At 40.2% G+C, this 13,294-nt stretch overlaps 1 protein-coding gene and 1 long non-coding RNA gene across 6 annotated transcripts in view; one reads left to right on the forward strand and one right to left on the reverse strand.

Moving 5' to 3' along the window:
• Positions 1 to 13,127, reverse strand: part of pdlim5b (PDZ and LIM domain 5b) — a 38,552-nt gene extending 25,425 nt beyond the window's left edge. For 2 of the 4 annotated variants that reach the window (XM_071466842.1, XM_071466840.1), the window contains exons 1-2: positions 12,861 to 13,122; positions 7,682 to 7,787 (exon numbers count right to left, since the gene is read on the reverse strand). In XM_071466842.1, coding sequence (XP_071322943.1) covers positions 7,682 to 7,780 — 99 coding nt within the window. In that variant the 5' untranslated portion in view covers positions 7,781 to 7,787; positions 12,861 to 13,122. Of the gene's footprint in view, positions 1 to 7,681; positions 7,788 to 12,860 lie in introns of all 4 variants that reach the window. The other 2 variants (XM_071466841.1, XM_071466839.1) reach the window with 2 other exon arrangements.
• LOC139611872 (uncharacterized) overlaps positions 12,975 to 13,294 on the forward strand; it is a 30,674-nt gene continuing 30,354 nt past the window's right edge. For both annotated transcript variants that reach the window (XR_011686370.1, XR_011686369.1), the window contains exon 1: positions 12,975 to 13,069. This is a non-coding gene — a long non-coding RNA (uncharacterized lncRNA). The remainder of the gene's footprint in view (positions 13,070 to 13,294) is intronic.

The raw sequence follows: 13,294 nt of genomic DNA on the forward strand, positions 1-13,294 counted from the left end.
AACTTTGGCTCTGCTTCTCCAGCTCCCTCAAGAGAGGAGGATGTTTTAGCAATAGGCTTTTACCAAACACTGTCGACCACTTTGTATTATGCAATTTGTGCATTCAATCTAAATTTGTTAAGCACAAGTTACTATTTTCAAACTTTTTGAGGCTAAATTTAAAAAGTCATCAAAGGGAGTTTCACACAGCATAATGAACACAACTTTAATCTAAGGGAGTTAAAAGCCTGCTAGAGGGCTTTGTGTTCGTTTGGCAGATGATAAAGACGTTTTTCAAATGAATGAAGTGCCTTTCCAACTGCGTTTACATGAATGGGATTCCAGCCACATAATGGTGTGGCTGCTGTGCCGCTGTGGTCTTCTCCACACTGCTGATTTTACTGCTGTGCAGTTACTGGTAATGACTGCCTGTTCCACACATGCAAGTGCCTCTGCTCCTACAACGAACAGCATATTGCACAATACTTGGTGGATCTATGTGAGGGCTTATGGCAAATCCTATGGAACACTGGAGATTATGACATTAATAGCTAAATATCTCTGCTGCATATGTCTTTGTGGAGGAACTCAATCTTTGTCTGATTGTAAAGCGATGAAGAAAGCGCAGAGGGATGTTGTAACTTTGAAACTATAAAAACAAAGTGCAGCTGGAGCTGAGAAAAATTAACAGTCCATTGCTTCCACGTGTCTTCAATCCATCTGTTACACAGCTATAATCAAATACAGTCATAAAAGCATATAATAAAAAAACTCACTTTCATTCTAAATGCTGTTCAGAGGCAGATGTTTACTCACTAATAAAGTAATGAAGAAAAATAAAGGACTCTATAAGGTTCGTTATTAGAGAGAACAAGACACACAGGTTCTGTTTAGAGAGAAAGCAGATTTGTTAAGCAGTTCATTTATGATGTGCAGTGCCTCTGCAAAGAAAGTCTCTCTTCAATGGAGTAAGCCGCTGCCAAAGCTCCTAATGCAGTGCCAAACAGATCAATGCTATATTTTTAAACCACTGATTTATGATTCAGTCTTACGTCAAACATTTTTAATTTCACGCAACACTGTCCATGGAAGAAGGAGACAGTACTTCTATCTCCAGTACATGCTTTAAAAGGACACATTTAGGGTAAGGTAACATATTTAAGGTAGCACGTAAGCATTATCGGGATACTAATCATCTTCCCCGCTGCTAAGTTTGTAAATTCCTGCCTACTGTGGAATTATGGAGTAAGGAAGAGGGTTGTGGTCATTTCACATTTGAGAAGTCATGTTACAGGAAGCGTCTTGTGGTGGGGGCTGAAGGCCTGTGAGATGCATGTCACGTCTGTGTAGGGTAGACTAAGACACAGGACCTTATATGGAAAAGGCTTGGGCCTAACATTATGTCATCACAAACACACAAGGCTACAACAAATTGACTCATTCTTACTATCTAATTATAAAGAAACTTCCCAGTTATTAGCAACAATTTGAGTTTTATGAGACAAGGGTTTTATTTTTGTTTTTCTCTGAAAAACTGACTTATGAAATCTAATTCTATTCTGAAGCTCATCTCATAGTATCATTTTCCCCTTTGGAGAGGCACGATTGTGTGGCTTTAACCTGTAAAACTCATCAAAAAGAAACCATTCACTCTGCAGGATCTCTGGGATGAATCTGTCACGAGAACCTTGGACAGTGCAGCACAAAGCAACCTGCTGGGCTCACACAAGCAGAAGCCAGACAGTGCAGTTTATTGTCAAGAGACTAAGATCCTCCCCTTAAAACTTGCACACCTGCAACATTTTTTGCACAAACTGTTTCAACAGTAAAGAGGAACAGAGTTGAGAAGCACACACTAATGGCGGGGACAGCAGTTGGGAGGGGACAAAACAGCAAGTACTGTTTTCCTCCTAGCCAAACATCCCAATTAAGTACACTTGAACAGAGGTAGGCCGGTGGTTGTCATGGTTTGACCCCTGTGTCTTATTACATCAATCAGGATTGCTGGAAAACACGAGATGCCAGGCAGACCTACACAGGAGCTCTTAGTCAAATTGCCATGACAACGCAAACAAAACAGCACAAAGCAGTACCAAGCCCACACTGAATACTGAATGCGCTTTAGTCAGGTCAGAATCAAACCCAATTGACGAGCGCTGTGGAGGCAGATGATATGAAAGGGCTTTGAGACGCGGTGGGGCTTGAGCCAAGTGCCAGTGATGGTTTCTAACTCCATCCATGCTTCATTCAACTCTCCTGCAGCTTTTAGCCTGGGCTTTTTGGCTTTCCACCAAGCAAAATGGCAAGATAATTGTTAAGTTTCTCCTACTGTGTGGATGTGTTCAGGCCACACAGATGGGCTAAAAAGATTTTACCACAGGTTAAATCTCATATTAGCAGAATTTACTGTTTCTTTGTTGTCCAGCAATTACAACAGGAAAACGGGTTTATTCAAAAGTACAACAACATCACTCATGAAGGCTCTTGAATACTAACAGACACTTGGCAAAGGAGATGATGAGTTTCATTCTCAGGGAGTGTGGGAAACGTTACATGGACTGCATTTACTTGCATCTTGTGAGTTGTGCAAAGAACTTTACAATGCTTTACATCATGGGATACCTGTTATCAAGCACAAGTGACTAGCACTGTAATCGCTGTCACACAGCAGTAATTGTGGCTTGTAGTCCAAGCTGCAACCATGAGGACGAATCATGTGCAGGGCCTTTTGTGTCTTTGAACATACAGATTCATTCGACTCTATGGAGAAAAAAGTAGATCGTTCCTTTAAATATCTTTAATCAAAAAGGAAAGCAGTGAGAGCAATCTAAATCAAAATCTAGTGATAGCTTAGTTATGCTTTATAGCTCTGCCATATAGCATTAGGGAGATTGAAAGCAGATGCCTTAATAAAAGTTAGACAGACACCAGGGAGATCAAACTGGGATCAAACACATACTGCAGATAACATTTTTCTGCTAAACCCATATGTAACCTCAACACGTCTTTAGGACGCTGCACTGAATCACAGATTATTATAAAGATCCCTGTGAAATGTTTTTTCTTGAAGCTAATAAAACAAATTGATAGATTTAACTGTTTTCTATTAAAATTTCAGTTCCCATGTAAAAATACTCCAGAGATTTTAATACAAGAGACAGATAAAGAATTACAGACAAACTGTTTGGCAGCTATGCAGCACAGACCACAAGCTATCTATCTCACTGGTTTCCTGAAATGCCAGGGGAGTTTTTCACTGTCTGATTTTATTTTTTTTGGATCTGAGCTGAAGCAAATATTTAGGCTCAATGTCAGACAGAGCAGGCCACATAATTCTCTAACCAAAGAGCTATACAATATACAAACTTTGTTGTATGTTGCATGACAGAACGTCAAACACTACATGTTTTTCGAGTTGTTAGACGATATCTTCGTGTTCATCAGTAAGTGCATAATCTGAGCTGCGGATCTTTTAACTGTGAAATTCTAATTCTTTAATCTGAATAAAAGGAAAAAAGAAAACTTAAGTAGTTAAAAGTCACTGAATGTTATGGCACTGGATTACACTTCTCAAAACAAGTATGCAGAGTGTGTGGATGGGAAAGTTAAACTGCAGTTTTGGTCAGCTCTTCAAGTTTGGTATATGCTGGATTTAAAATGTAAGAGGGTGAGAAAATATGCCATGAAGAGGAATGGTTGGTCAGTAAAGGATATGTTTTCAGACAGATGAAAGAACAAAGTGAAGGGTGTGCAAAACCAAATTAAAACCACAATACTTGCAAAAAGAACAACAGTTGTCTTTCTCACTGAAAACCCACAAAGCAAAACAATTCATGTTGTTGACAAGTACCTAGTGAGTCCTGATTTTCATTTCATCTCTTTTTATGTCACTGTCAATTAAGAAAAGTTAAATTAATGAATGTCTAATTCATCAACAGAAGAGATGCTATTATTTTATCATAATAGACATACAGATAACATTATTACTATAATTATTATCAATTTGGAAATAATATTTTCCAGCTGTCCAATGCAAGGCTGTGCGGCTCTATTGGATCGTTCTCTTTTAAAACAAATACACAAAGAATACAGTTTTTACCCCAATGTTTATGTGGGTTGCCCAGATACACTATATCATCACATTCCTCTCCTTTTAGAGTGAAACTAGCTTCACCATATTAAAAAATAAAGGTGGAGCATGAAAAGGGACACATCTGGCAGTGCAGAGCCTACTGCAAACACAGAGCTAAAATTAGCTCGTATAATGTTCTCTCAATCTATCACATGCCACTAAACCAATAAACAAAAGGATATGAAAGACAAGAGGGGGAAGTGAGGGGTCAATAGGAAAAAGAGAGGAAAATGTCCCTGTGCTGACCTCCTACTCACCTACACTAACCAGACACTGATAGACACAGACACTCATAGTAGGGTTAGTGTTTTTACAGATTTTACAACCTTTCATAAATAATGCTATAATAGTAGTCCCACTGAAATTAATAGAATTTTGAGTGGGACTCTTTCCATGTGGAGGCCTGTCAAGAAATTCCTAAAAAGGAGCTGGAATAGCCACAGACAACGAGGACGGAAAGAGTCTGGAGGAGCAGGGACACAGACACCTGCATACATAATGTATTAAACTGAGGCCTTCTTCAATAAGTCATCTACACAGTGCTGGGTGGTCACACTTTTAACAATCAGCTGCATTGTTAAAAGATTCAGCTTAAACATAGTTATCACATCATCATTCACTTACTCACTGATCATACTAGTTTTTACAGAATGATTCATGTTAACCTTTCTAATACATAAGCATTTATAGTACACAGTACAATGCTGTCATCCGATTCAACATCCCTGCAATAAATCATTCATTGACAGTTTCACACTGTGAGAGTCCGGTTTATTTAGGCCCTAATTTATCATGTTGTTAGGATGACTTTTGCATATTTTGGGAATATTTAGTTCGTATTGCTATTTAGACTGTGACACCCGACTCAATATCACACAATACATACGGATTATGGCACAGTACGCCGCATCACATTTTGATTTAGTGTTATTACAACAGCCAAAGACAAATATTCCTAAAAAGGCATGAGGACAGCAAACTGTGGCTGTCTTATGAGCAACCAGCCTTGAAGTCTGCACATTATCTCTGGATCAGTTACATATGGGAAGCATATGTAACGTAATTACATCATTGTTCCACAGCAATCGCATCCATCTAAAAAAAATAAATATAAGCTTTAATATAATCGCAACACATGCCTATTCTTTACTGCAAAGCCAATCTATTTAACATTGTGGGCATCTAATGAACCTTAAAATAGGCCTGTAGTCGACTCAATTTTCTACTCATTCTTCTAATGACGGAACTAGAATAATGGTTAAACTGTTGGCAGATGTTACCATGTATGTACCTTCTACTAACTAACTCTTCCCTTACATAGTTGGTTCAACTTAGATTACAGTTACAGTTACTTTGATGATGTTACTTGGAGTATTGATATTTCTGGCATCTGTCATATGCAGGAAAATGCATGTAACAAAATGGATATATAAACTTTTCAGCTTTACTACAACAGCATGCATTTAGTTGGCTGAGCCTTATGTGACAGTAGAATTCCAAAATAAATAGACAAAAGGGAGACTTATGCCTGGCTCCTGGACAATAACAAGAAATCTGAGCCATTCACTGGTCATGCGCAGGGCTGAAAATATGTCACAGGAATGATACTGACCAATAATGTGAGAGTCATGTTGCTTAGCTCTGCAGTACTTGGCTTGCTCCAGACCACTGATGACTCAATACAAGACTGCTGGTGGACACAGAAGATGTTCAACACTTTTATGGTCCAGAGCTACTCGCCACTACAACCCACAAAAAATGAGTTGTCAAAACTACTGTTTAACATGCACTTGTGATTTTAATAGACACAAAGTTTCTGTCTGTTTTTTTTTGACACCTTTCCCATCTCCCCAGTCTCATTTTGTTTTAAACTCCCTATAAAAACATGACATGGCACATCCCTACAAATATCATAATCAAGGGTCAGGTACCCATCTGTTTTTGATTTTTCCTGTGAGTTTTACACATTGGTGTGGGCATATAGCACCATATGTATCTACTAAAAGTCCACAATTTCTTACCTCTCGCGAAGATAAATATATGTTCAAGTCTCAACAGTAAAATTCATGTGTTATTAACATCAGTGCCCTCTTGTAGGTGCTTAAGAATTTGTAGTGAAACTGCATTTGGCTGTAGAAAATTTTTAGCAGATGTTTTTTCACTGGTCGATGGCAAAGTTGAAAGAGGCAGAGGCAAATGGCCAATTTGGTGCTGATTTCATTTTCCTCTTCCTCTCTGAGACAGTTCTGCGTTTTTTTTATTTATATATATATATATATATATGAAGGTATTCCAATATCTAATCAAGTGACAAGTGTGGAGGTCCTTCATTCATGTATTGTTTTTGTGATACGATGACAAGATGTCTACTGACAGCTACATGCCACCATGACAACAAAATGTCCTAGGTACCATTATTATCATAGTGACAAGGCATAAAAATAGCCTGAGCAGCTATGCTGGCCTTTTCATACTCTTTAGTGTAATTATATCCAAACACAGATGGTCACATTTCCACTTGAGAAAAGTCACTTCCCCTCTCAACACATAACTTTCAAAATTTTGTAACTGATCCTGCCAACGACAAATAAACAGAGTCACTGACCTTGGTCATGACATTGAGATTACAATTACATAACAGGAAGCAGCGGGAACTAAATAGCACTGCTCATTCTGCAGCAGACAGTTCTTTTCAAACACAGGCCACGCTGGTAGAAGACAAGCTGCCTACTTATAATCCTGTTTGACAAGATGCCTGTTAGTATAATTGAGACACTTTAGATATCCTTGAGTTAAAATAGGCTGCCTCTTGACAGACCAATAGTAAACTGCACTGCACTTCCTTCAATCTACACAACAATCACACTGTTTTGACACAGAAAGCCCTTGTACCATGAACATAAACACTGTAACTACTGTGTGTATAGGCTGAGGCTGGACGTGTCTCAGCAGCCCTTCTCCCACCTCTGGGCTCAACAGAACCTGGTCAGCCTACTTGGAATTTATGTGGGCCAAAGTCCCAGGCAGTTATTACAGAACCGCTGCGGCTTTCCAGGGTTTCAGTCTGATGGGCTGTTTAAGGACAGATTCTGATGCTTCCACTGCAGGCCCAGCCTCCTGTGTCTCGCATCAGGACTAATGCCAGGGACAAAGGCCAAGACACTTAGTGCTATCCCTCATCTGAATGACTGAAATGACAGCAGCCGTTAACAGCTACTGGCTTAATCCTCCAAATACATCCTGACTGGCCTTCAGAAATATTCAAGGGATTTTTCTTAAATTGACGGATGTTGTGGTTATGGCTCCGTTATGTAACATTATTATGTCAATGGTCATAATAATGGGAGGCTGGTCAAGGCAGTGAGGGACTTCGCAACAGGGGCCACAAACTGTTAGAAAAGTTGTCTAAATCCAGCAATGAGTGTCACACAGGTGACGAATGGCACAAGCACTTCATCACTGACTAGGCAAATAGCATAGTGAGCATGAATAGCATTCCTCAGAGGTGACTGTCTTGAAGTGAAGGGTACATAAGTGGGGTGTGAGTGTGTGTGTGTGTGCTCCACTCACCCGTGAGATGGTGAGGGGCAGACAGAAGTCCTTCCCTCCTTGCAGTCTGAAGCCCCAGGGGGCAGGGCCAGCCAGGGAGACACTGTAGCTGCTGCTCATGATTCACCTAGAGACAGAACAACAGATATTTTACACTCGGTTGTGCATGAATCAGCGGTAATATGGATATAATCCAACATGAGACAGACTTCACACTGACAGAATGAATACCTCAGATACAAGAGAGAATACAAAAGGAAGGGAGATAATAACAGGAAAAAGGGTTTGTAAATAACAACTGTCTTAAAGGTAGAGCACCATTAAAAAAATAAAAATAAAAAAAACATGCCACAGATGACTGTAAAGTAGGCCACTGCTCATTTTCCATCACTGTCAGCTATAATAATCAACTTACTCCTGAAACACTGCAAAAAATGTGTTCCCCTTCTGTCATACCATATCTCAGATGTGATTTTTTAAAATTCTTTTCATACTAAAGCTATTTAAATTCAAGTGTAACATTAACATTAAAATTAACAATAACAGTCTTCCTCTGAAGCTGCTAGCTCTCTGCTGACAGCTATACAGCATGTCTCAGGTAATAGTCTAGCCTGTAATGTGTTGTATACAGCAACTTCTCTCAAATGTTAGACAGATATTCTGAGCTGGCAAGCAAAGAAGTAAGAGATAATCTGCAATGAGGTGTGAATTGCAGAATGTGATATACAACAGGAAGTCAAAGAACCACCCAATGAGAGGTGGTTTAATATTCCAATGCAGTAGTTAAAAAAAAGAAAGCAGCAACACGTAAACACTGATAATCCTTTGTTTACCTAAAAAGAATCTCAGATCAGCAGCTTTGGAGGTGCACTTTAGACCTATCTTTTCAGTGTCCTTTCACTGAACCCACTGCTGAAAAATATTCTCTACCCAGAGTCCCAGACTGAGACAAATGATATTCTTGCAAGAAAAAAAAACAGAGAACATGGAGCTACTGAATGCCAGTCTAAATAGCGACATAGTTTTACACATATGCAAACCAAACAAAAAATATTCATCCTGTCCTTGCAACACATGCGGGTTAAACAAACAAACCAGAGGCATGTGAACCATTTTGGCAATTAGGCTTTGGAACGCAAAGGCATCATCTCTCCTTTTTTCCAAGAGACTGGGCAAAGTTTTGGTTTTCATCTTCGCAGTAGGCTAAAGGCATGCTCTGGTGAACAGCACTGTGCCTGTATCAATCTTAACACTCATTCCTGGGGTTTAGAAATGGTGATTTAGAGATTGAAACCATGAAATAAAATTACCAGTATGCATTCACATCTTGCTAAAACCCCTGTTAAATTCCAGTATGTAACAGAGCGAGCATTGGCCTTTTCCCCAGACAACTGTGGTGCTGCTGGGTCTGCACAGGGACACAGTGAAGACAAGACACACCCTGGATGGCTGGAGACTTGTTAGAGCTCAGCTTCACTGCACTGCCAGCTCAAAGTTTCATTGGAGGGTAGGTTCGCCTTGCATTGCCACAATTTTTAACAACTCACTGGCAAAACACACCAACACCTACTTTACCTCATGGGTGGATACAAATACCATATCCTGATTATGCACATGTGCATGCAAATTACAAGGACAGTTCCAAAAGTGAGTCACAGCAAAGGTCGTAAAATATTTCATGCACTATTGAGTTTCACTCGTTTAAGCCCTGACTGTCATGCATTCCTGTTCCCCTGCAAAACTGAAACTGCAAGCTCTTTATTGGAAGCAAGACTGAGGTCACATGTTAAGAGTTAGTACATTATCAAATTTATTTGGTTGATGAACGAGGAAATTGGAATACCATGTTTGCAGAATACACTTTACTTTCTAGAGAGAGAGAGAGAGTCTGGTGTGGGTGTTCGGCTACCACGCTGCTGCTGCTGCTGCTGCTGCAGTGAATCTGTCTGTGTGCCCGTTTCCTCTGTGCACAGGTTCAGAATAACCCACAGATCATGTGGAAATCTATCACCTTAGTCCTGCCCAACAGGAAGGGTGGATGTTGACATGAAAACATGACATCAAAAGGCGAACCCACAAGCATTACATGTCACATACAGTATATTACAATTATAAGGTAAAGGGGGGAATGCGGAAGCAAAGCTGAGTCTGACTTTGAACAGACGGATGTACTGGTAGTTGTTATTAGAATTTACTTTTAAGAGCAAAGCTATGACATACAGTTCTGATCTTATGAATTAAAGGTCTAGTGTTCCTGCTGAACTCACTGGAAAAGATGGTGACAGATACCGAGAGTGAAAAGAGGAATTCTTCATTTTAAAATGTAGTGCTGATGACAGAAGTTTAATTATTAGCTCTTTTCTTTCTGGCTTTGGTTAACTTTTGCCAAGGATATAATCCCGCAGCTTGAGGTACATGTGTGAATGTAATGTTTTAAACTAAGAAACTGAATGTTTCAATCCCTGTCTTGAAAAGAAGCTTAAAAAAAGTATTCAAAAACATTCACACGTCCTAGGCAGTGCGGAGAAAACATACTTTGCTGATGAGTTTTTCATGAATAATAATGTCTTGTCATCGCAGAGGCATGTCATTTTGAGATTGTAAGTCATGCTGCCGTCACAAATTCCCTCAGGGCCACGGCACCACCTGCTGTAGCCCATCACCTGGTCAGATGTACCAGACACAAATCAAATCAGAGGGTCCGCCTACACACTGCCTCCTCATCATGCCTGGAGGGGAACAGGCTCTTTAAAGCAGAGATGCCATAAAAGGGTGTGGGGAGGTGGGGAGAAGAAATAAAATCACGTGTGAAAGTGATAGGGAGGACCTGAACACCTGGAAAGCACAAGGTAGTATAAATAGCTCTACTATTTATACTATGCACCATCACAATCAAACTAATGTACCAATAGACAAATACACACACGCACACATGCAGAATATGCAAGTCTATAATAAGACAGCAACCAATTGAAGACAGCTGTCTCCCTCTTCAAGGTGAACTAGAGTTGAGGTGAGCCAAGAAGCTTATTTTTAGGGATAATTACAAGGCCTAAACCAATATCATTTTCCATACATTGTCACCAAGAAATTCAACCCATGGTCTCACCACACTGCAGCATTGTGTGAGACACTTCCTTTTACAACACAGTTATAACAGTGCTTATAGCATATGAATACAAATTTACACATATTTATACTAAAGCTTTTCCATATTCACTGCAACACAATGCAGCTAAACTCATCAGCAACGCTTTAAAAACAAAGTCATGCTGATATTCTCATCACACAATAAGGAACTCAGCCACACCTTTCACACTGTTTGCAAGTTCTGCTGACACTTTCATTTGAGTCTACACCTCAGAGGTGAAAATGCTGAGTGACACAAGACATAATGGACATAAATACTGGAAGTTTTATGCAACACACTGTGATCCAAAAGCCAAAAGGGCATCTCAGTAAAGGTGCATAACATGTTGCTTAAAAAAAAAAATCAATTGCTGAAATTTAGATCACACTAACTCAAGTTATGCCAGACCCTCGTATCAGCAGCATTTCTTTTCCTAATATGGAGAAAACAAACATTAGGCTCAAGGCTCATCTCATGTCACTGCTTGTTTTGCAATCCCTAATGATATCATGCATAGACATGAGCAGACACACCTTTGAGTCTTCCCAAACAAAGGAAAACAGTTGAGCTCTGTGCAAAAAATGTCATCAGCAGCACCCACATAGACCCTTCTCTGGGCTAGTTAGAGCATAATCCCAGGCCTTATCTTTCAAGTTCCTGTCATAACGGTGCTGTATTGTGCGACATACTTCAGCACTTTCACACCAAAAGCAAGATTAAAACACAACTCTTTCAGCACAGCACTAATGTGGCCTGCTGACTCCGATATCTACAGGCTCAGACATTCATATGTCTGGTGGTAGATTCTATTATATAGTTATTTTAACTTGCTTAGTGGCTAGACTATCAAAGTAGTCTGATACTGAATTTAAATGTTGGTGAATTTCCAGTAAATATGGCCTGCCACGATAAGTGGAAACATGCACAAATATTTCTGTTAAAAATTGAGGTAACTTCCTGATCATGGTTGAAAAAGAAGAACATTCACAAAAAATCAAAGCGCCCCTCACTGTAGAAAAGCTTTCCTCATTGGAAATAAAACACAGGTCAGCAGAGTTGAATGTCCCTAGATACTGGGAAGGACAAAAGAAATGTCTCTGCCTCAACGATATTTCAGACGTCATGCTCATTTCACAAGGCTTCAAGAGACTGTTGTTGCTGGTGACATCATTGCAGGACATGTTGACTCACAGTGTGGAGTAAGTTTTCACTATGTGCTGCACCTAACGAGTGTGCTGTCTATGAAAACAAAGAAAGTGGGCTTCACATTTAATATTTATTACTTCTCATCGCTAAAAAATACATATATCTTTCAAAATAAAAGATTTGCCATTCTTGTTCAATTACACCATCTCAAAACCTTAAAAATGCTGTTGGAAACACAACCGTCAATATCCTTGGTTTACACAGTGTCAGTGGGACAACTTGTTCCAGCCTGACTTTACGGGACACTTTTAATGAACAGGCTGATTACACATGTCTGGTCTACAGTAACAGTTAACCCCTGTGCTCTTGTCACAAATGACAAATCCTCACCATCTGTATGACATAATTACTACATTTCAGTTGATGACCTCAAGTGCCTTACCTCGGGAATATGTTAGTGTAAAACAAGAAATATAAAGTTAACTTCTGGACGTAATACTTCAACATAGTTGTAGTCATGGGACGAAGCAATAAGTGCCCTGGTCTTCCTCATTCATATTTCCTTTGGAGAGCTTACAGTAGCGTCTGTACAGCGGCTACTTGTTCTCACGGAAACTGGACCTTAATTTGTCTTGGGTTGGCTAAGTGGGTGTGACATTAAACACATGTCTGACATTACTAGTTCATTTTTCTAACAGAGTTTTAGCTCAGTTGTTCCTGCTCAAAAGCCAAGTCAGTAAAACAAAAGTGTCAGTAGCGGTGGAACAAGTCGTTTGTTTCTGAAGGAGTTATAGACAAGCAGCTTTGGATAACATGTTCTAAAATGTAACTTTGCAACGCGGTCGTAAACTGAAGAGATAAAATAACACCGGGGTTATTATTTCAAACGCTGCGTCAGGTGTGGGCCACCGCGCCGCTACTCACCTCGCTTGTGAAGCCGGGTCTGGTGCTCAGAGGGAGAAGCGTGGCTTCAGTCCGTCGGTTGTCAGTTTCGGAGTGAACTGGGCTGAGCGGAACTGAAACTTCCGCATATAAGCCAGCCCCATCTGGCTGCCGGTGGGAGGGTTCAACAGCGGCGTGTGTGGGGTCGACGCTACTGCAGGCGTGGGCCCGTCCGACGAGCGACGCCGCAGGTGTGTTGTAGCAGAGTGGTTTTAGGGCTAATGCTGGCGTAGCTGAGCCCGTCCTCCTGGGGCAGACGACTAAAAACCCGCTCACAATTTACAGAAAAGACCAGAAGACCACCACCTACCTTATAAACCCTCCCATGTGTTCATTAAATGACGATGTGCGCTTATTTAATTTAGGCATAGAAGGCCCGACTTTTTCTACTGTTCAACTGGTTTCAGCGGCTGAAA

Source organism: Trachinotus anak, unplaced genomic scaffold, assembly GCF_046630095.1.
Source record: "Trachinotus anak isolate AG129_WGS33_773 ecotype Australia unplaced genomic scaffold, CSIRO_AGI_Tana_v1 ptg000028l, whole genome shotgun sequence".
NCBI classification, from domain to species: Eukaryota; Metazoa; Chordata; class Actinopteri; order Carangiformes; family Carangidae; genus Trachinotus; species Trachinotus anak.